General features: G+C 34.4%; 1 protein-coding gene across 2 annotated transcripts; it reads left to right on the top strand.

Moving 5' to 3' along the window:
- Window positions 1-8,616: 8,616 nt before the first annotated feature.
- Window positions 8,617-24,158, top strand: LOC132058797 (putative MO25-like protein At5g47540). 2 transcript variants are annotated; one of them, XM_059451149.1, is made up of 11 exons: window positions 8,617-8,939; window positions 18,968-19,129; window positions 19,383-19,501; window positions 20,152-20,226; window positions 20,464-20,557; window positions 21,001-21,060; window positions 21,794-21,862; window positions 22,884-22,982; window positions 23,506-23,550; window positions 23,641-23,743; window positions 23,832-24,158. In XM_059451149.1, exons 1-11 carry the CDS (start codon window positions 8,820-8,822, stop codon window positions 23,906-23,908), a joined length of 1,023 nt encoding a protein of 340 aa, XP_059307132.1. In that variant the 5' UTR covers window positions 8,617-8,819; the 3' UTR covers window positions 23,909-24,158. The 2 variants fall into 2 exon arrangements, with proteins under 2 accessions (XP_059307132.1, XP_059307133.1); XM_059451150.1 differs by lacking the exon at window positions 21,794-21,862.
- The last annotated feature ends 115 nt before the right edge of the window (window positions 24,159-24,273 follow it).

Here is a 24,273-nt window from a genome sequence, read left to right as displayed (position 1 = left end):
TTGATTTTTTTTTTTTTAAGGAAAAGTTTGGATAAAATCTAGGTTGTTGTTGTGTGTTTGTAGTGAAATAGATAGTTTTTCTATTGCTATCCTGGTATGGTTCAAGATTTAGGAAAATATATCTAACATATAGTTTTTTTGTTCTTGTCCTGGTATTTATCTGGTTCTGTTTGTAGAGGATAACCATCAGATTTGTAGTTATAGCAACAAGTTCTACACTTTTTGCAACAAGCAAATAATCTGTTGCAACGACTCACTAATCTGTTGGACATAACTTCAGTTATTTGCTTCTATTTGTATATGATATCTAATAGATTTGTAGTTGTTGCAACAAGTTCTACACTTGTTGTAACAAGTAGACAATCTGTTGCAACAACTACAAATCTGTTGGACATAGCTTCAGTTATTTGGTTCTGTTTGTAGAAGATATCCTACAGATTTGTAGTTGTTGCAACAAGTAGACAATCTGTTGGACATGACTTCAGTTATTTGGTTCTGTTTGTAGAAGATATCCTACAGATTTGTAGTTATTGTAACAAGTTCTACACTTGTTGCAACAAGTGGACAATCTGTAGCGGCAACTACAAATCTGTTGGACATAGCTTCAGTTATTTGGTTCTATTTGTAGAAGATATCCAACGGATTTGTAATTGTTGAAACAAGTTCTACACTTATTGCAACAAGTAGACAATCTATTTATGAATCAGCAAATGTTGAGGAAAGATATAGTTAAATTGACAGCCAAACTGACAATTAATCCTCAAAGAGATGAAGAACAGAGCCAAGAAGCAGTAGATATAAATGAAGAAAGTGAAGAAGAATTGGAAGATGAAGAAATTGATGATGGAGATGGAGTAGATCAAGAAAATCTGCCACACACCCTGCAAGCGCTTCTTGAACAAATTATTACTTAAGTTGTGGTATTTGGAGCCAAGGTTCTTTGTTGAACAATTTCAGTTTTTTTTTTTTTTTTTGTCCTTTATGTTATTTGTGAATGATGTTTATGAACTTATTTATTTTGATTAGTTGTGGTATTTGGAGCCAAGGTAGCACATTGAACAATTTGTTTATGAACTTATTTATTTTGCTTACCGATTGTTGCAACAGATGCATACAGTTGTTGAAGAAGTTGCAACAAGTTACTAATCTGTTTCAACAAGTTACTAATCTTTTTAAACAAGTTGCTTAGTTGTTGCAACAAATTACTCACGTTGTTGGAAAAAAATCAAACAATTGCTTAAATTATTGCAAAAACTAAAAAATATGTCGCAACAGATGAGTTAATTGTTGCAACAGATCATACACTTGTTGAAGAAGTTGCAACAAGTTACTAATTTGTTTCAACAGATGGATCAAATGTTTAGGCAATATGCTTAGTTGTTGCAACAGATTAATCACCTTGTTTGAATTATTGCAACAACTTACTCATATGTTGCAGCAGGTATCTCATATGTTGCAACAACTCTTCCCTTGTTGCAACATATTCACGATACTGATCACATTGAACTCCTTTGTTTATACTGAATAACATTGAATTCATTTGTTTATCACTAAATATGGTTGAATTAAGTACTTCACATCAAATCATTCTAATGATCACTCGATTTAGAAAGAATACACTTAGAATTGCCATCTAATTCATGGAATTACATGAAATTACTATCTAATCCATTAAGGATGTTAGTAGATATATATATATTCATCACTAAGAATCATTGCTTTCCTTTGTTTAACACTAAATATGGGTGAACCAAGTAGTTCGCATCAAATCACTCCAATGATCAGTCGATTTAGTCCATACTGACGTAGTAGATCATCTTTTCTAACTCAAAATATATCGAATTTATTAAGTATTATACATTGATTACTAAATATCGTTGATTTTCTTTGTTTATCACTAAATATGAGTAAATCAAGTAGTTCGCATCAAATCACTCTAATGATCACTCGATTTAGTGCATATTGACTTAATAGATCATCTTTCCTGACTCAAAGTACTATCAAATGAATTAAGTATTATATATTGATCACTAAATATCGTTGATTTCATTTGTTTATCACTAAATATCAGTGAATAAAGTAGTTCACATCAATTCACTCTAATGATCATTGGATTTAGTGCATACTGACTTAGTAAATCATCTTTCCTGACACAAAATACTATTAAATTGATTAAGTATTACATATTAATCACTACTTATCATTGATTTCCTTTGTTTATCACTAAATATCATTGATTCCCTTTGTTGATCACTAAATATGGGTGGATCAAGTAATATTTGTTAAACAACCGTAATATCTATTAACAAGTGTAGTATCTCGTTGCAACAAGTGTAGTATCTGCCAAAGAAATGACATAGTTGTTGAACAGATCCTTACTCTTGTTGGATAAAACACAACAAACTACCCAGTTTCTGGAACAAGTCATTCCACTTGTTAGAAAAACCCCAACATGTAACTTTGTTACTGCAACAAGGCCTGTCATTTGTTGCAACAGATTGCTTACTTGTTGGAAATCTTCTAGCAGTTGGATAAAACACAAGTTACTAGTTGTTGCAACAAGTCCTATTACTTGTTGGATAAAACCCCACAAGTTACAGAGCTGTTGCAACAGATTCACTACTTGTTGGAAACTGTTCAGTAATTTATTAACAACAATACACACATTTATGATTGGACACGGTCAACATATCATATAAACCAAGTTCACAAGCACCAAGAACATAAATTACCATTCTAAAAAAGAACAACATTAAAATGTCATAAAGTTCCAATAGATAACTATTATTACAACACAGTGCAATTAACAACTATGGGGCATATCGGCTTGGACAACAACTACAAATCTGTTGGATATCTTCTACAAACAGAATCAAATAATTGAAGCTATGTCCAACAGATTGTCTACTTGTTGCAAAAAGTGTAGAGCTTGTTGCAGTAACTACAAATCTGTTGGTTATCTTCTACAAACAGAGCCAGATAAATACCAGGAAAAGAACAAAAAAACCATCAGTTGGATATCTTTTCCTAAACCCTGAACCATACCAAGAAAATAACAAAAGAACCATCTATTTCACTACAAACACACAACAACAACAACAACCTGAATTTTATCCAAACTTTTCCTAAACCCCCAAAAATAAAAAATCAAAACTTCTTTTCAAGATTTTTCTTGGACTGTGTGGTGGTGTTGGGGGGGGGGGGTGAGTAGTGACTCTGAAAATTTCGTAAGGTTTTATTGTAGCGCCTCGGAAAAATTTCGAATTTAGTTTAATACTACTACTACTTATTTTGTGGGGCTAAGCTTTAAAAAAACTAGTAAAGGGATCACAACAAAGAGTGGAAAAAAAGAAAAGAAAAAGAGGTTAGCATTCTTTTTTTAAAAAATGCAAATGGTGCAATTAATACACCAACAGTGAATGGCTCCAAGGCAATAGGGAAGGGGGTATGCGGGTGATAGCAACAGTAAAAAAAAAAAAAAAAAAAAAAAGGAAAAAAAGACCAAACAGCTGGTCCTTTATATACATATATATCCTAAAGCCTATTAAAGCTCATTCCAAGAGCTAAACTTATTTTACAAAGTTGTTGGGGAAGCTAACAGTGAGGGTTTCGGCCAAGCTCTTCTTAGGACACTCCAAGGTAAATTCTTACTAATTATGGGTAAACTAGAGTTAGTTAACACTTATGTTTACATCACTACATTTATAGATTGGCTAGATTTTAGAAAGAACATCTAGAGTTTTCAAAAATTCTTAAAGTTGATTTTTGGGATTTTCTTCAAGAAGGTAATTTCCACACTTATAAATTATAAATATGAGTTTTTTATGAGTATCTATGGTAGTGAAAAGTATTATTTGAGTTGGTGTGGAGTGACCTTAAATACAAAACCCTAGCTTGATAGTAATAAAGGGTATGAAATTAGTGAAAGAGATGATGAATAGTATCGATGGATTTAAATGGTAGACTTATACGGCTCGAATGAATGTATCAACGCGATTGATGGAATTAATTAGGGTGATTAACCAAGACATCACATGAATATTGAATTGTTGAAAATTTAGTGTTCGATAATTAGTTGGTTAATTGGCGTAGTTGTGATACATTGTTGATGAATACGAGTTCGTTTATGTAGATTGAAGTTGTTAGAACCATTTGAAACGACTCTTAGCTTAATTAAGGAGACTTCAAGGTATGTCGAGCTTCTAGTTATTTTTATGTTTTAAAATCGACTCCAATACTTGAATCGATTTGATTTACTCTAGTTTGATCAATGGAATAGGTATGACCAACGATAAAGACTTTCATATTTATTTGCTCATCCGGTCGAGGGGATGACCGACCGTGGGTTCTACACCCCGTGTACCATTGCGAGGGGATGATTCACCATTGCTCGTCGAGGGGATGATTGGGCCTGTGGGTTCTGTACCCCGGTGTATCATAGCCTATCTGGCGGGGAGAGTACGTCAGGCCTCGCGGATAGCGTCCCGAGTGTATACATCACATATGATTTTGAGACTCGAAATATGGATCAGAACCATGACACTTGAGATGTTTTAAAAATCCTAAATATGTTATAAAGTAACTGGTGTTTCATTACATACTCTAGTGAATTATATTGTTTATTTGATTTGTCTTTCATGCACTTGTTATTTCCTCCATTTATATTCCCTAACTCTTACCGCACTATGAGTGGCTGCTATGACGCATATCTGAGTATTCCAATACTCAGGCATCGTTTGTTTTAAATGATGTCAGGTTTAGCAGAGGTGCAGGACGGTCAACATACTAGTTAGATTTCCTGCAGCTTTTTATTTTTGGTGGGCCCACTTTTGTAATCGTGGATCATCTATTTCGGTTGTATACTTTTGTATAGTGCGGGATGACCCCGTAACTTTATTATTTCATTCGTAGCGTCATAGAGGCTCCATAGAGACTTTGTATCATTTTGGGCAGTGGGTACTCATATGGCATAGCGAATGACATTTTTACTTATGTTTACTTTACGTTTTGATGTACTTTGATCGCGAAGGGAGTTATTTTATTTTGTCTCATATTGTTATTAAGTTAATTAATTGAGTTAGGTGAATATGAGTTGGGGTTACTTAGTTTGCTCGGTGTAAGTTTGTAGGCACCGGTCACGTCGCAACCCATTTTGGGGCGTGACAGGGGGGCAAAAAAACAAAAATAAAAACTTTTCAAAACTTTTTTTTTTAAAACAAACATTTTTAAAGGATTTGGGGGGGGGGGGGGGGGGGGGGGGTGATAGGTGCAAAAAAACAAAAAGGAAAAATTTTCAAAATGTTTTTTAAAAAAACAATTTTTTTTAGTGGAGGGGGGGTTGGGGGAGTGGGGTGGGAGGAGGAGGGGGCTGGTGAAAAAATAAAAATAAATATTAAAACTTTTTTTTTGGGCGGAGGAGTGGAGGCTGGTAAGAAAAAATCAAAACTTTTTTTTAATTTTTTTTTTTGGGTGAGGGTGAGTGGGGGGAGGGTTGTGAGGAGGAGGAGGAGGGGTTAAAAAATAAATAAAGAAAATCAATTTTTTTTTTTTTGGGGGAGGGGGGTAGGCGTGGGGGGAGGAGGGGGGTGAAAAAATAAAAAAAGAAAATAAAAAAAATCTGGGGGGGGGGGGGGCTTGGGGTCGAGGGGCGGGGGGTGAGTCAAAGTGTTAAAAATAAAGTTGAGGGTCAAAGTGTCAAAATAAAAACTTTTGGGCTAGTTCAAAACCCTATAATCACTAATAAAAAATCATCACCTCCACTTAATAATTAAAACTTGAGTCACCTCCACTAAAAAAAAAAAAAAAACTCTAGTGTCACCTATAATTAAAACCCCCTGGAAACTTTGTTACGAGGGGTTTTAGAGCTTCCAGCCACCACCAACGGTTGTGGTGGATAGGTATAATGTTCGAGTTTCGGGTATGAAAAAAATTCTGGTAGGAAGTGCTTCTTTCTTTAATGGACCTTATGCAATGCAAATCTAAATTAGTCGAATCTCCAATACAGTTATGGGACACGGGGCAAAGAAATCACTTCCAACCAAATAAGATTTTAGTCCTTGAATTCACACGCGGAATATCTGATTTAGAGTGAAAAATTATGCCATTACATTACACCTCCTGGTGATATATATTATTTAAACTCACCATAGGAAGAAAGCAAAAATGTACACGAAATTGATGTAAAGCAATGGTGGGAATAGACACAACTGTTCTTCATTAAAAGGACATTTTATATTGGATATCCCCACACTTCCATTTTCTTCTTCTAAAATTTGATAGAGTAGAATTGGAAGTTCTAAGTGCGATATCGGAAAAAATCATTATCACACAATCATTTTAAAGATTTTGTGTCCGCTGAAATCTTGAAAAGAAATCACATCTGAAAACAATATAATAAAATGTTCCTAGTTGACTTGTGAATAAAATAATAAGTGTTACTGATCCTAGTATTTATAGATTATTATAGCTTTATCACATTATTCTTCCATTTGATTTTTCTTTATGCATATACTTTTCCAATAAGAATCAAAACCGAATATTAGGTTCATACTTTTCTTAATCATCCGATATTTATTTGGAATATACTGACTCGATTAATTCAGATTCGTCACACGTAGAGTCCACTACAAGAGAAATACTTCCTATTAAAAGTCTTTCATTCTTAGAGCTCGAACTCGAGACCTCAGATCAATGACATGGTGATCTCTTTTCTTCAGACATGTACTCGGGTGGTCCCAAGTTAATACTAGTCCACCGAGCAACTCCTTGAAGGAGAAATATATTAAATCAAACAATTAAAATTAATTTTAGCAATTTCAAATTTAAACGAATACACTTAACTATGGCTAATTGTTCAGTGTGTATGCAAAATATACGTAACTGCAAGTATTTGGTGTAAACATTGAGAATGAGTAAGTTTTTATTTTAATTGAAGTTGGAGGCCTATTCTAAAGTCATTTTCTTGATAGAGGCATTATATTTGAGTTCACTATTTCTAGGCTGGCCAGTCTTAAAAGAGTTGAAAATATCCCTTCTATAGGCAATTATTCATTCATGCTTCTAATAAAGTGTTTCATAAGTGCTGCAACGTGCAATTGTTAGGGTAATCACTCGAGAAAAAGTCGCTTTATTGAAAATGACTTACATAAATAAATTTTATATACGATCATTGATACACTACAATTGCTAAAAATAAATAAAGGCTTGGCAAACAATTCTTAATGAAATCAACTTTTTTCCTTTTACCTCTCTTTATGTTGCTCCTTGTATTAATAGTCAGTTATAGTTGGCTACTGCTTAAAAGTTCCTGACAAACTTGAAATTTATGAGACAATTAAATATCAAGTAAGTAGCAGTAGTAGTAAATTTTGTTGCTATGATATTTTGGAATTAAAGATTTGTTTAGTAGGAAGACAGAAAGTAAATTGGTATTTTTCAATTATTTACCTTAATCACCACAATATGTACTATTTTTTTTCATATAACAATTTCTTTTTCGGGTTTACTTATACTCATAATTGTTGTAATAATTAAAATTGAGAAAGGATATTTGATTGAAAGTTCATAATGATTAGTTATATATCAGGTCGTATTTTCTTATGTCATTAGGAAAAGAAAAATGGAGATTCAATACCCCCTTATCGTGAAATATCGATTGCTTATTGAACCCTATGAATTGTTGAAGGTAAGAATACTCCAAATTCGGGGGGTCAAGAGTTCTAGAAAACATTCTTGAGTGGGATAATGTACAGTGCTCTAACGCCCACACTAAATATGGATCGAACAGTCTCACGATATTCTGAACCCAGCTCTAGCATATTCATTTATCTTGTACTCTTTCAATTTTATTCTCTGATCAAAACATTTTTGTGGACTATATAATTATTTTGATTTTTCACTCAATGTGTGTTACTTATTTTAAAGCCCGACTAATCTGAACTCGCATCGGAAAGTCAAAATTAAAGACGGCTTCATATTCATGGCTCTCGAACCCCCTACCTCTACTTTTTTCCTCTTTTTTTTTTTTTTTGAGAAATAAAGTGCTCCTATAGGAAAAAACGACTTCATCATAAGATTCGAATTCGACAGATCTGACTAAGGATGAATACAATACTTTTCACTTCACCGTAACCTTTTTGTATTGACGTGTGAGTGTAAAGTATATAGATAAAAGAAAACATAATGAGAGTTATAATGGAAAAAAAAAAAGGTCAAATACAGTTACAGTTCTGGTAACATTTTGGGAAGTAAACAGAGGATGTGCAGATTTTATTATAGTAGAAAACTACAAATACTCGTCGGCAATTTTAAACTTACTCCACTATAGATCAAATCAAGATCAACTCTTTAAAAAAACCCACAAAAATTCAACTCTTTAAAAAAAACCACAAAAATTCACACCAAATCTTGAAAAAGCCATTCAAGAACAACTATAACAAGAACAATTCAATTCCACTAGTATGTAGAAAAAAAAAAATCAAGAAACATAGGAACTACTTACCCATCATAGATCAAATCAAGATTATCTTCTCCAAATCCACAAAACTCACAAACCCCACACCAAAAAATGAGTAAAAATGGAACCCCGTGAAGTAGAAGAGTGAGGAAAAGAAGAAGAGTAGTTCAACTGGTATCAGTAAAGAAAACCAAAAAAAATTTGTGTTTGTTGAAATAAAGGAAACATAGGAATCTGTATATCAAAACCAAAAGGGGACAGAGCCTTAGAACCACAACAATCAAATGTGGTTCAAAGGCTCTCGTCCCCTATTATTCCAACAACAACAGGGACATCATTTAGAGAGAATAGTGATGCTACTAAGATGAAAGGTTTATTTAAGCCTAAACCAAAGACTCCTGTTGACTTTGTCAGGCAAACTCGTGAGCTTCTTGTTTATCTTGAACGTGTTCAAGATACTCGTGATGGTAAACGTGATGAAAAGGTTAGAGTTTTAAGTTACATTTCTCTAATTTTACTTTGCTTTTTTTGTGTTCAGTTGTTGGGATGTGTTCTTTGAAATTGGATTTGTTTGAGTTAATTCTTTTGAATTAGCTTGTTTTGTGATCTTTCTATGTATGTTGAGGGTGTTCTTGATATTCGCGAGACTAAACATGATGACAAGGTTGGATTTTCAGGTACAATGTCTAATTTGACTTGCTTTTTTTGTTTGTTGGGTTGCTGAGTTTGTGAATTAGTAAGCTGAATTTGGTTCGAGATTAAAGTTGATTGATTTGGTTCAATTTTTGTTTTTTATTATTGATCTTGAATTAGCTTGCTTTTGTGATCTTTTTATGTATGTTAACCGTGTTCAAGATACTCGTGAGACTAAACGTGATGAAAAGGTTCGATTTTTAGTTATATTTGTCTTGTTTGACTTGCTTTTTTTTTTTAGTTCAATTGTTGGGATGCGTTTCTTTGGAATTGGCTTAGTTTGAGTCAGTTCTTTTGAATTAGCTTGTTTTGTGATCTTTTTATGTATGTTGAGGGTGTTCTTGATACTCGCGAGACTAAACATGATGAAAAGGTTCTAGTTTTTAGTTAAATTTCTCTAATTTTACTTTGCTTTTTTTGTTTGTTGGGTTGCTTAGTTTGTGAATTAGTATAGAGGATTCATATAGTCGACCTCAACTAATTTGGTTTGATCAATTTTATGTATGTTGTGGGTGTTCCTGATACTCGCGAGAGTAAACGTGAAAAAAAGGTTCGATTTTCAGTTACATTTCTCTAATTTTACTTGCCTTTTTTTGTTCAATTGTTGGGTTCAACTAATTTTGTGTGAGAGTGAAGTTGATTGATTTGGTTCTATTGGGTTGATTTCGACGGATGGTCGGTCAACGAATAGTTATTATCTAAGAAAGTTAGCTTTCTATATTGAAGGAAATTTTCAATTTTTTGTTCAATTGTTGGGATGTGTTCTTTGAAATTGGCTTAGTTTGTCAATTAGTATAGAGAATTCATATAGTCGACCTCGACTAATTTGGTTTGAGACTAAAGTTGATTGATTTGGTTCAATTTGTTTTGAGTTAATTCTTTTGAATTAGCTTGTTTTGTGATCTTTCTATGTATGTTGAGGGTGTTCTTGATACTCGCGAGACTAAACGTGAAGAAAAGGTCGGATTTTCAGGTACAATGTCTAATTTGACTTGCTTTTTTTGTTTGTTGGGTTGCTGAGTTTGTGAAATAGTAAGCTGAATTTGGTTTGAGACTGAAGTTGATTGATTTGGTTCAAATTTTGTTTTTTATTATTGATCTTGAATTAGCTTGCTTTTGTGATCTTCTTATATATGTTGACCGTGTTCAATATACTCGTGAGACTAAACGTGATGAAAAGGTTTGATTTTTAGTTACATTTGTCTAGTTTGACTTGCTTTTTTTGTTTTTTGGGTTGCTTAGTTTGTGAATTAGGATAGAGGATTCATATAGTCGACCTCAACTAATTTGGTTTGAGTCAATTCTTTTGAATTAGCTTGTTTTGTGATCTTTTTAAGTATGTTGAGGGCGTTCTTGATACTTGCGAAACTAAACGTGAAGAAAAGGTTTGATTATTTACTTACATTTCTCTAATTTTGACTTGCCCTTTTTTTTTTTTTTTGGTTCAATTGTTGGCATGTGTTCTTTGGAATTGGCTCAGTTTGTGGATTAGTGAACTGAATTGAGTTTAATGGATATAAAAGATTCATATAGCTGAACTCAACTAATTTGATTTGAGATATTTGGTTCAATTTGTTTGATCAAATTCTTTTGAATTAGCTTGTTTTGTGATCTTTTTATGTAAGTTGAGGGTGTTCTTGACACCCGCGAGACCAAACAAGAAGAAAAGGTTTGATCTGTTTATTTTTGCAAAATTGTTACCTTGTCTTATCCAAATGGGACCCGAATAGAGCGAAATATATAGGGAATTATATCTTCGATCCTAACTAGATTGGATTTGAGTCATAGTTGATGATAGATTGATTGATTGTTGGGGTAAGTCTTTTTGGATTGGCTGAATTTGTGAATTAGTGAGCTGAATAGAGCTAATGGATATAGAGGATTCATATAACCGACCTCAAGTAATTTGGTTTGAGAACTGAGCAATATATATAAGGAATTTCCCATTTCTTGCTTGGAAGAAAAGGTTTAATTTGACTTGCTTTTTTGTTTGTTGGGTTCAATGTGCTAAGTTTGTGAATTAGTAAGCTGAATTGGAGGGGAATGGATATAGAGGATTCATATAATTGAACTCAACTAATTTGGAAGCCAATGCTTTTGAATTAGCTTGTTTTGTGAAAATTCACAGAAATGGATAGCTTTAGTTGGTCCCATTAGATCTGGTTCATTTGCTTGTTATCAAAATTTAAACTTTTAGAGTGTATTCGGTACGATGGAAAATGTTTTCCAAGAAAATAATTGGGTTTCTTACTTTTTTGTTTTTGTTTTTGTGTGCGGTCAGGGGCGGATCCACCCTTTAGGGTGGGGTTGGCATGGCATTCCCTAGATTGATAAATTTTTTATATGTCTATGTTGCAATGTGTTTAAACTAGGTTAAATATTTGATCTCCGCCACCTTCGCCGCAAATTAGACAAAGGTGCCATGACTGGTAGACACAAGTTTGAATCTATCTTGAACATTTCCGACTCCCGTTTTTCTTGTGGATTTTAGTTCCTTTGTACCAGTAATTCCCTTTTCGGCTCTCCCAATTTTCTATTTATCTTTTTATTATTTATATTGTCTTTCCTCTATTCTATTATTTTATCTGTGATCTCTAGCGAGAACACACAAATAGAAACTTCAAAATCCCTTAAATTAAGCATTTTTCTTAATCTCAAATATGTGAGTATTTAAATCGAAAAACTTGGGTCTCAATGGGAATTTTGAATTGAGATCAAAATTCATTTTTTTATAATTTCATTTGTTTATTACTCCCCCCGTCCATGTTTACTTGTCTATATTTGACTTGGGACACTCTTAATAAGCAATAAATAAAATGAGAAATGAATAGGAGTACTTAATAATAAGGGTAAAATAGGTATAAAATGGTAAATTATGTCTTGGTTTTTCAAACTATATAACTTACAAGGAAAAGTGGACAAATATTTTGAGTACAGCGGACAAATAAAGATGGATGGAGGGAGTATATTATAAAAAATTGTGCTATTCTATAATTGTTAAATTCAATTTAAATCACTTTACTACTTAAATTGTGATGGAAATTTCACAAGCATTGCTTAGAAAAACATGAAATTTATGATTTACTTTTGAGAACTTGTAGTTTATCTAATTCTACATTTACTTATGGGGTGTAATTACCTATTGAAGAGTACTTCTATTATTTTTCTTATTTTGATTGGTATAATTCCTTTATTGAAGATGTTATTTTAGTTGTGCAAGTTCATTTTTTAATATACATAAAAGATGTAAGCCCCTTGGTGAAGATGTTGATTTTATCTTGTTGTTAATGGGTGTGATTCCTTGTTTAAGATGTTAATTATGTTCGTTTCTTGATTTTTGACGTGTAATTTTCATATTTGCAAATAAAAAAAGGCCTATTAAGTTGACCCGAATAAACTAAAAAGAGATGGGCCCGACCGAACACGTTCCTAAGAAGATGTACATTGAAGAAAATTATGGCACCCGGCACCTTCAAATCCTAGATCCGCCTCTGTGTGCGGTACGTAAGCAAAAAATATTATCCTAAAAGCATTTGTACATAATCTAGATCTGATACTCGCCAAACCAAACGAGAACAAAAGGTTTTAAATTTTCAATTATTTTTAGTTGATGATTGATTGATTGAATGATTGTGTCATTTTCTAATTTTGTTTTGCTTTTTTGTTGGGGTGAGTTCTATGAAATTGGCTTAGTTTGTGAATTAGTGACCTGAATTGAGTTTAATGGATATAGAGGATTCAACTAATTTTATTTGAAACCCAAGTAAATTGGTTTGAGTCAATGCTTTTGAATTAGCTTGGTTTGTGAGATTTTTCAGAATGGGGTGCTTTAGTTGGTTCAATTTGGATCAGGACCGAAAGGGGGCAGAGCCTCATTAGAACCACAACAATCAAATGTGGTTTAGAGGCTCTCGCCCCCTATTCCAACAACTGCTGTTGCAGCAGCGACATCGTTTAGAGAGAATAGTTTTGGTGCAGGTGATGCTGCTGAGATGAAAGGTTTATTTAAGTCTAAACCTAAGACTCCTGTGGACTTTGTTTGTCAAACTCGTGATCTTCTTATCTATCTTGATTGTGTTCAAGATACTCGTGATACTAAACATGATGAAAAGGTTGGGTTTTTAGTTACATTTCTCTAATTTTACTTTGCTTTTTTAGTTCAATTGTTGGGATGAGTTCTTTGAAATTGGCTTAGTTTGTGAATTAGTATAGAGGATTCATATAGTCGACCTCAGCGAATTTGGTTTGAGACTAAAGTTCATTGATTTGGTTCACTTTAGTTGAATTAGCTTGCTTAGTGAAAATTTTCAGAAATGGGATAGCTTTAGTTGGTCTCATTTGGATCTGGTTTGTTCGCTTGTGTTCAGAATTTAATTTTTAATTATGTAGATTGCTAAACGAGAAGAAAAGGTTTGAAATTTTCAATTTTTAGTTGATGATTGATTGAATGATAGTTACATTGTCACATTTGACTTGCTTTTTTTTTGTTTGCTTTTGAGATTGGGTTTTAATTTTGAATTGAGTTTATAATGGATGTAGAGGATTCATATAGTTGACCTCAAGTAACTTGATTTCAGACTGAAGTTGATTGATTTGGTTCAACTTGTTTGAATCAAAAGGTTTGATTTTTCTTTTTGAAAGGTTGTTACATTTGTCTTATCTTGTATTGAATAAAAATGGGACCCAAGTAGAGAAAAATATATAAGGAAATTATATCTTTGATCCTAAGTTCCTAATTAGTTTGGATTTGAGGCATAGTTGATGATTGATTGTTGGGATGAGTCTTTTTGAATTGTCTTAGTTTGATTGATTTGAATTGAGCAGAAACTTGTTTGAATCAAATTTGGTTTGAGACTAAAGTTGATTGATTTTTTATTTTGTTTGAGTTTCTTTGAAAGCTTGTTTTGTGTGTTACATTTGCTCGTGAAGAAAAGGTTGGTTTTCAGTTACATTTGTCTAATTTTTTTGAATTTTTTTTTTGATTTGTTTCAATTTTTTTTCAATGATCTTGAATTAGCTTGTTCTATGATCTTGTTGTGTATGTTGAGGGTGTTCCTGATACTCGGGAGACTAAACGTGAAGAAAAGGTTTGGATTTTCAGTTACATTTGTCTAATTTTACTTGCTTTTTTGTTCAATTGTTGGGATGTGTTCTTTGAAATTGGCTTAGTTTGTGAATTAGTGACCTGAATTTGGTGTGAGACTGAAGTTGATTGATTTGTTTCAATTTCTTTTTTTCAATGATCTTGAATTAGCTTGTTTTGTATCTTTTTGTGTATGTTGAGGATACTTGGGAGAATTAGGCTTGTTTTGTTACATTTGTCTAATTTTATTTGCTTTTTTGTTCATGTTTGAAAAAAAAATGAGACTGAAGTTGTGATTTGTGATCTTGAATTCTTGTTTTGTATCTTTTTGTGTATGTTGAGGGTGTTGCTGATACTAGGGAGACTAAACGTGAAGAAAAGGTTTGGATTTTTAGTTACATTTGTCTAATTTTATTTGCTTTTTTGTTCTATTGTTGGGACGTGTTCTTTGAAATTGGCTTAGTTTGTGAATTAGTGACCTGAATTTGGTTTGAGACTGAAGTTGATTGATTTGTTTCAATTTTATTTGAGTCAATTCTTTTGAATTAGCTTGTTTTGTGATAACTTAACCAGTTTAAAAAAAAATTAGCTTGTCTTGTGATCTCTTTATGTATGTTGAGGGTGTTCTTCATACTCGCGATACTAAGAAAAGGTTGGATTTTCAGTTACATTTCTCTAATTTTACTTGTTTTTTTTTCTTTGTTGGGTAGCTTAGTTTGTAAATTAGCAAGCTGAAATTGGAGGGTAATAGATATATAGGTTCATATAGGCGACCTTGGTCACTCAACTAATAGTTGTTATCTCAGAAAGTCACTTTCTTTGTTGAAGGAAACTGGAATCAAGAAGAAGGGTGACTTTTATTTGAGCAAATGCTTTTGATTTAGCTTGTTTTGTGAGAATTTTAATATTAGTTGGTCCCATTTGGATCTGGTTCGCTTGCTTGTGATCAAAATTTAATTATTAATTCTGTAGATTGCTAAACGAGAAGAAAAGGTTTGATTTTTAGTTACATTTGTCTAATTTGACTTGCCTTTTTTGTTAGTAAGCTGAATTGAAAGGGAATGGATATAGTGGATTCATATAGCTGAACTCAAGTAATTTGGTTTGAGACTGAAGTTGATTGATTTGGTTCTATTGGGTTGAAGTTTTCAACGTTTAGTTGATTATTGATTGATTAACTGAATGTTACATTGTCTAATTTGTCTTACTATTTTGTTGGGGTGAGTTCTTTGATATTGGCTTAGGGAGTTCTTTGAAGTTGGCTTACTTTGTGAATTAATGACTTGAAATTTAGTGGAATGGATGTAGAGGATTCATATAGTTGACCTCAACTAATCTGGTTTGAGACTAAAGTTGATTGATTTGGTTCAATTTGTTTGAGTTTATGATCTTGAATTAGCTTGCTTTGTGATCTTCTTATGTATATTGAGTGTGTTCTTGATACTCGTGAGACTAAACGAGATGAAAAGGTTCGATATTAAGTTACATTTGTCTAATTTGACTTGTGTTTTTTGTTTGTTGAGATGAGACTTTCATTGGCTTAGTTTGTGAATCAGTGACCTGAATAGAGTGGAATGGATGTAGAGGATTGATATATCTGAACTCGACTAATTTGAGTCAATGCTTTTGAATTAGCTTGCTTTCTGAGATTTTACAGAAATGGGATAGTTTTAGTTGGTCCAATTTGGATCTCGTTCATTTACTTGTGATCAAAATTTAATTTTTAATTCTGTAGATTGCTAAAAACAAAAAAACTATGGAAGTTGTGTGTGAGTGTTTTATTCTGATATGCAGCAGCATTATGTTCAATTTGTTGGGGCGAGTCCTTTTAAAATGGCTTGATTTGTGAGTTAGTGACTTGAATTTAGTTGAATGGATGTAGAGGATTTGTATAGTTGACCTCAAGTAATTTAGTTTGAGATTGACATTGATTGATTTGTTTCAACTTGTTTGAATCAAAATGTTTGATTTTGATTTGATTTTGATTTTTGCAGAATTGTTACCTTGTCTTATTGTATTGGAAGAAAAATGAGACCTAAATGAGCAAAATATATAGTGATTTATATCTTCGATTCTAACTAGTCTGTAATTGAGACGTAATGTGATGATTGATTGATTTGTTATTGGGGTAAGTCTTTTGAATTGGCTTAGCTTGTCGATTAGTGAGCTGAATTTAGGGGAATGGATATAGAGGATTCATCTAACCAACAACAACAACAACATGCCCAGTAGAGTCCCACAATATGGGGTCTGGGGAGGGTAGAGTGTACGCAGACCTTACCCCCACCTTGAAAGGTAGGGCGGCTGTTTCCGAAAGACCCTCGGCTCAAGAGAGAAAACAAGACAAAAACCAGATAGGGACAAGCATATAAAAACAATATGAAAACGAGGAATAACAAAAAGCGAGAAAGTCATGATGAACGATGCGGAAAGAAAGGAGCATCAGCTACCATAAATAAATAAGATAATCAAAGTACAAGGCCCAACAAATATAAGCGTAAAATCAAATGGCAATAAACGAATGAGCAAAACTACAACTATGAAAGGATAAGTAACCTAGCCTTCTATCCTGTCCGAGTCCTCCACAACCTCCTATCTAAGGTCATGTCCTCGATGAAGTCGAAACCGCGCCATGTCCCTGTCTAATCACCTCTCCCCAATACTTCTTCGGCCTCCCTTTACCTCTCCCCGAAACCGTCCATAGCCAACCTCTCACACCTCCGCACCGGAGCATCCGTGTCTCTCTCCTCTTCACATGCCCAAACCATCTCGCCTCGCTTCCCGCATCTTGTTCTCCACCGATGCCACTCCCACCTTGTCTCGGATATCTTCATTCCTAATTCTATTCCTCCTAGTGTGCCCACACATCCATCACAGCATTCACATTTCGGCGACTTTCATCTTCTGAACATGAGAGTTCTTGATTGGCCAACACTCCGCCCCGTACAATAAAGTCTATCTAACCACCACTTTGTAGAACTTGCCTTTAAGTTTTGGTGGCACTTTCTTGTCACACAGCACTCCGGAAGCGAGCCTCCATTTCATCCACCCTGCACCAATACGATGTGAAACATCATCGTCGATATCCCCATCTCCCTGTATAATAGACCCAAGATACTTGAAACTTCCTTTCTTTTGAATGGCCTGGGTACCAAGCCTCACTTCCTCGTCAGCCTCATGCGGTATGCCATTGAACCTGGACTCCAAGTATTCTGTCTTGTCCTACTCAATTTAAATCCTTTAGACTCCAACGTCTTTCTCCAGCCCTCCAGCTTAGCGTTAACTCCGCTGCGAGTCTCATTAATCAAGACTATGTCATCTGCGAACAACATACACCAAGGCACCTCACCTTGTATTTGTCGCGTCAATTCATCCATCACCAAGGCGAGTAGAAACGGGCTTAAGAGCTGATCCCTGATGCAACCCCATCATAACAGAGAAGTGCTCCGAGTCTCCTCCTACCGTCCTTACCCTAGTCTTATCTCCATCATACATGTTCTTTATCGCTCTAATGTACACCAAAGGTACACCTTTAGCCTCCAAGCATCTCCATAGGACCTCTCTTGGCACTCTGTCGTAAGCCTTTTCTAGGTCAATGAATACCATGTGCAAGTCCCTCTTCCGCTCCCTATACTGCTCCACCAATCTCCTTACAAAGGATTCATAGAACCGACTTCAAGTAATTTGTTTCGAGACATAGTTGATTGATTTGGCTCAATTTATTTGTGTCAATGCTTTGTAGATTTTTCAGAAATGGGATAGCTTTAGTTGGTCCGGATCTGGTTCATTTGCTTGTTTTCAAAATTTTAACTTTTAATTCTGTGGATTTGTTAATAACTCTTATTGACTAGGTGCATAAGTGTTTTGTAGTGATGCTAGAATTTTGTTCAATTTGTTGGGGTGATTCTTTTTGAAAATTGGCTTAGTTCTTGAAATTGTGGCCTGAATTGAGCGGAATGAATATAGAGGATTCGTATAGCCGAACTCAAGTAATTTGCTTTGAAACTGAAGTTGATTGTTTTGGATCAATTTGTTTGAGTCAATGCTTTTGAATTAGCTTGCTTTGTGGAAATTTTCAGAATTCGGATAGCTTTATTTGGTCCAATCTGGATCTGGTTCATTTACTTGTGATCAAGTTTTAATTTTAATTCTGTAGATTGCTAAACAAGCTAGGGAAGTGGTGGCTAAGTGTTATATAGTGATAGGCAGTACTGTAGAATTGGTAACTGCCATGGTTTGATTTGGTTCAATTTGTTTGAATGAATGCTTTTGAATTAGATTGCTTTGTGATTTCTTGGGAAAAATAGCAATAGCTTTAGCTTGGGGTGCTCCCTTTCAAGGTCTCAAGTTCGAAACCCGCTCGGGTGCAAACAATTTCGAGGGCCATCGGACTGGGGAATTACCCGTGGTTTGGGTCATTTTCTTGTTATCAAAATTTAATTTTATTATGTGGAACACTAATTGCTAAACAAAAAATGGAAGTGGTGGATAAGTCCTTTCTCGTGATATGCAGTAGAATTGATTTTTTTTTACGTTCTGGAATATTATGATTGAATCATCAGTGACAATGCCACTATTTTGAATGTCGCTGATATATATTCCTAATAATTTGGGATAGATAATGCTGCCATAAGAACTATTCTTTTGATAACTTATGTTTAGTATAGTGTTTGTTATGCACTTCTCTTTTTTCTGATGAAGTTATACACTTTTTAACCTTAAATGCTTATCTGCAGATGATGGAGTTAAGCAAGTCAATCCGAGAATTAAAGCTTATTCTTTATGGGAATGGTGAATCTGAACCTCTCGCTGAGGCTTGTGCTCAGTTGACTCTAGAATTCTTCAGAGAGAACACGCTTCGGCTGATAATTAATTGTCTTCCCAATTTGAATCTAGAGGTATGTTAACATCTTCTGTGAGTTCAGAAAGTTGCTTACGGTCAGATTCTCTCGCTCTTGTCATATCAGCTGGGTCTTATTTATGTTTTTTTTCTCTCTCGAGAGTGTGATCTGGTTTTTGTTCTCTAATCTTTAAGATGGTTCTACTACATTAATTGATCATTTCGAAATGGGGTTTCACTTCTGTTTAGCCTGTTATCTTGTTTTCGTCCTCCTTATTTTCCTATTAAAATGATGTTTCTCTATGCCACAGACCCGCAAAGATGCTACTCAAGTAGTAGCAAATCTGCAGCGACAGCAGGTTCAGTCACGGCTGATTGCCTGTGATTACTTGGAAGCAAACATTGATCTGATGGACGTATTAGTATTAGGGTAAGCTACAGTACAGAAAATGTTTCAAATGTGGTGGCTTGCTAGTATGTTGCATTGTCCTGCATTGTCGAATGCGTCATGTTTATTAGTTTTCCATATTCGTTAAGTTGTTCTTACCTTTACTTTCTGACAGACGTTTCTAATCTGTATCCATGTGAAAGCTAGGTCAGATTATTTGGATGAAAGAAACTTTTAGACTAGAAGTTCTTTGTTTTCTTTATACTTGATAAAAAAAGTTTTCATAGTCCTTATTTTTTCATTCTTCTTTTTTGGTGACTAACCTTGTCTGCAGGATTTTCTTTTGTTTTAAACACTTCCTTTTTTGGTCCTCTAGAAATATCAGCTCTACACCATGACTAACTTCGAGAATTAAATTGAGATATTAATTTCAGCACAGACCTTATTTTCTTTATTACTCCAAATGTAAGTATTTACTGGATGTTTATAATGTCATCTGCGTGGATAGTCAAATTTTATCACATAAATGGGCCGAGGTTGTACTTTTCCACTGCATTTTTGCAAGCATTTTGTCGGATAACTTTCAAGGAAGTTATTTCTTGGGGGCAAAAGATGTTTCTAAGGATTTCTGTTGCTAATCTCCTGGCTGTGTGTTTGCTGACTTCTGATGATCCTTTTCCCATGTCATCTAGATATGAGAATGCAGATATGGCTTTGCATTATGGTGCAATGTTGAGGGAGTGCATTCGCCACCAGAGTGTCGCAAGGTAAACCATATGAACCTATTTGATGGCTTTTTTTGTCTTTTAGTAAACTGTCTAGAATATTTTTTTTGCTCCTTTTAAGTTTATTGGTGTTAGGAGATTTAGTTATCTGACATGCTGTTGAATTAATTAGCTTCTTTCAGTGATCTCTTTATGGCTTCGATAGAAACATAAAAATGTAGCTCCCTGCTACTAAATGGGTCTTCTTTTCTAAGAACTTGCATTCTCTTTGGTTTTTAGGTATGTCTTGGAGTCAGAGCATATGAAAAAGTTTTTCGATTATATTCAGCTGCCAAATTTTGACATTGCTGCTGATGCTGCTGCAACTTTCAAGGTTAAACATTGTTGATCATGATTCCGGAATGAAATCGTATAGATAATCCTGCTTCATGCAGAATCATCATTGTCATTACAATGTTGACCACTGAGCATTTCGTAATCATGCGGAATTATCACTATCACTGTCTGCTTCTCCTTTGCCTATCACACATCATTAAGTTGGGAGAAAAATTAGAAAGTGAAGCCTTTATACTACTTTAAAGTGGAAAATATTCAATAAGAAGTAACTTCATTAGTTTCATGGGAATTCATTAACCATTGTTGTCATCCATATTTATACGAGAGAGTTTTTGTGGTATGGGGTTATTTGTTTCTCATAGAAGCAAGCACTCGTTGGGAAAAGTGGCTCTTGAAATATATAGCTTTTGCTATTCTGTAAGAACTAGTTTATCATGACTACTGTGACATTATCCTGATTGGCTTGTAATTCTTGATCAGGAACTCTTGACAAGGCACAAATCAACAGTAGCTGAATTTCTTTCGAAGAATTATGACTGGGTAATGAAAGTTAATTATTTGGATAAGTGTTCATACTGAAGAACGTGTGCAAGCATATTGTTTGAACCACATATTGTCTCTTTCGAAGAATTATGCTGCCTGCCAGTGGCTTTATTTTTGTTAATATACATATTTCTCTCAAGCTACCTCTTCAATACTAGTTCTGCTTACATTATTAAGTTCTTTGTTATGATTACATGATTGTGAAGTCTATTTTTTGTTCTTGAGTGTTTCGATCTAAATTTTGGCAATAGAGTATAAAACCTAAATTTTGAGCTATTATGTGGAAAGCTTGAGGAGAAAATATTGATCAAGAGGAGAATCTCGGAAGGAGATAAAAGGAAAAGGCATAGTAGTATTATAATTTTAAATTGGAGACCTTAATTCTGTTTCTTCTAGTGGCTATTGCATCCAGATTTATTGAGTTGAGGGAAGGGGTGATATTGGAAAGGGTCAATTGTAATTATCTAACGGATACTGAAAATTGGTTTGCATCTTGAGGGTTAACAAGATTGTTGGATCAACTACTTCAACTTCATTTGTTTGTTTATTTGCATTAGTGGGAGTTAGTGAAGTGATATGCAGATGTTTTCAGAAGTTGCGGGGGTACTTATATTTCATTTGTAATAGCTGTTTCTATTCTTCTTATTGGCTTGCTTATGAATGACTTGTTAGTTGTTCTGGAAAATAGATTTTTGTTGACTCATACACCCTCTTCTGGTTCTGGTTTCAGTTTTTCACGGAGTATAACTCGAAGCTGCTTGAGTCTAGTAACTACATCACCAGAAGACAAGCTGTCAAGGTAAGGGATTTGTTCCCTCTTGATGTGGAAATATTCAGTTTAATAGTATAGTTCTGGTAATTCTGGTATGAATTTTGTTTCTTTGGAATCTCTCACATTTCGGGAAGAATCTCAAAGTAAGCTTGGGACGTTGCATTATGAATAATTAATGTAAAAAGTGCATTTCTTTCGTTAATCCTCCAGATCTTACACAAATGAGATGTTTTCCTGACTTGAATGTTGATCTGCATTTTGTGGAAGATTTTTTTTTTTTTTTTTCTTTTCCATTTGCAGCTCTTTTCCTCTCAGGGATGTTCATTTGCAGTTTTGATAACTCTTTAGCAAATACATAAGTAAATGTACATTTTAGATTGATTATTATTGGGAGGGAATCCATTCATATTAAGAAGAAAATAGGAGAGAGTAGTTAATCTCTACAAGGCACACACCAGACACTCCGAGGTGGAAACACCGAAGGGATGGAATGTTACTGTTAAGGATTTAAGTCTGCCTATAAGGTGGTATCATCATCCTTTGCAGTAAACTAAGGGCTTTTGAAGATTATATATAAAAGTAGCTGGCTACCTATGAAGCTCGTTTGACATAAAAAAAAAATTACAAAGAAGGGGATTTTTTATTTTTGTTAACTGTGTTGAGAGGCATGATGAATTGATTACTTAGTTGTTGCTGCACTATTTGGTGGCAATGCTGTGAAGTTTATTTCTAATTCCATGTGGACTGAACTGGGGTTATTGGTAAAGAACACTAGCTATGCTGGTCAGACCGGAGGGTGAAAAAGATATTAGAAGCATATGGAATGTCATTCCTGGTATATTTTGGGTTTTTATTAATGAAAGCTATGTCAGATTCTTTGAAGGAAAAGTTGAACCATTACGTAGGCTTAAATATAAATGCAGATCTTTTTGGCTTTTTGGTGTCATAGAAAATATGTATGGAACTTAGTGACTTTTAGTTTCAAAGATGCCTCGTTTAAAAGTTTCTTCTTTATAAGTCTTTATAAATATCTGCTTTACTGTCGCAGCTCTTGGCAGATATGCTGTTGGACCGCTCAAATTCTGCTGTAATGACACGTTATGTTAGCTCAAGAGAAAACTTGAGGATTCTCATGAATCTGCTCAGGGTATTGATCACCTTCCATCCTTCCCTCTTGCTCACTGTCATTGTTTGTTTTTTCTTTCCTCGTGTCTCTTTCAATGTCCATTATTCTTTTGGTGCAGTTATTTCCATTTGCTTTCTATTCTCTAGGGCTTTACTATGCTTCTCAATATACCCTTTCTGTGGTTTGCTAGTTTAAGGTCAGACATGCATAAATGGGTGGAAAATGTGGTATCAGGTTAAATTTGGACGTTTCGACGTGAGTTACTACAAGAATTGGTCAAAGCCAAATCTATACATGTATATTAACAGATTATGATTCTTGATTGTTGGGTATCTATGGGTTGATTTTGGAGTATAATCTAACCCGTTAATACGGGAAAGTTGGAGGCTTTTTTTCCCATCACTCAGCTGACATGAACAGCCTAACATCAGCGAGTCGTTAACAAATGTTCTTAAATACTATGATTCAATTTCAAAAAAAAAAAAAAAACATAAATATAGTATTGCTTTTATCCGATGTTGATTGCTGAGTTCCTCTTTGGCAGGAGTCGAGCAAGAGTATCCAGCTAGAAGCGTTTCATGTCTTCAAGGTACCTTATTTGTTTTGACATCCTTTTATATATCCACTCATTAACTCCATTTGTCAAATGCTTTCTCTCTGACCTTTGAAAGATTTGCAGCTATTTGCTGCAAACCACAACAAGCCTCCGGATATTGTGAGCATCCTTGTTGCTAACAGAAGCAAACTTCTTCGCCTCTTTGCCGATTTTAAGACTGACAAAGGTACGAAACACAATAGAAAAGAACACACCATGTCATGTGAAAGCACACTTCATTGTTGTTGTCCTTACTCATCTTTTCTTGTGTGCAGAGGATGAGCAGTTTGAGGCCGACAAAGCGCAAGTTGTCAAAGAAATTGCAGCCCTTGAACCTAAGGACAACAAATAAATCACAGCCCTTGACCCGAGGAATGCTGTTGAACTCGACTCTAGTTATTTTCTGAGTTGTTGAGCTGTGTTGTATCTTTAATACAAAAATGGTGTTTCTCTACTGAGCAATATTTTTATTGTATCTTCACCTGGCTTTTGTCAGTGCCATTTCTTCTCATTCATTTCTGGTCTCTCACATTACTGAATATAAAGTGTGTCTTTTGAACAATGCTCTCATAGATTTGAGCAGTTTTAAAGAACTTTCACCATTTTGCTAGTGTAGATTTGCCGAGGGTCTACCGGAAATAGCTTCTCTACCTTCTCAAAGGTCTGCATATACTCTACCCTTCTCAGACCACACTTGTGGGATTACATTGGGTTTGT

The sequence above is a fragment of the Lycium ferocissimum genome, chromosome 6 (genome assembly GCF_029784015.1).
Source record: "Lycium ferocissimum isolate CSIRO_LF1 chromosome 6, AGI_CSIRO_Lferr_CH_V1, whole genome shotgun sequence".
NCBI classification, from domain to species: domain Eukaryota; kingdom Viridiplantae; phylum Streptophyta; class Magnoliopsida; order Solanales; family Solanaceae; genus Lycium; species Lycium ferocissimum.
Note: the sequence above shows the minus strand (reverse complement) of the source record. Positions and strands in the feature narration are given on the sequence as shown.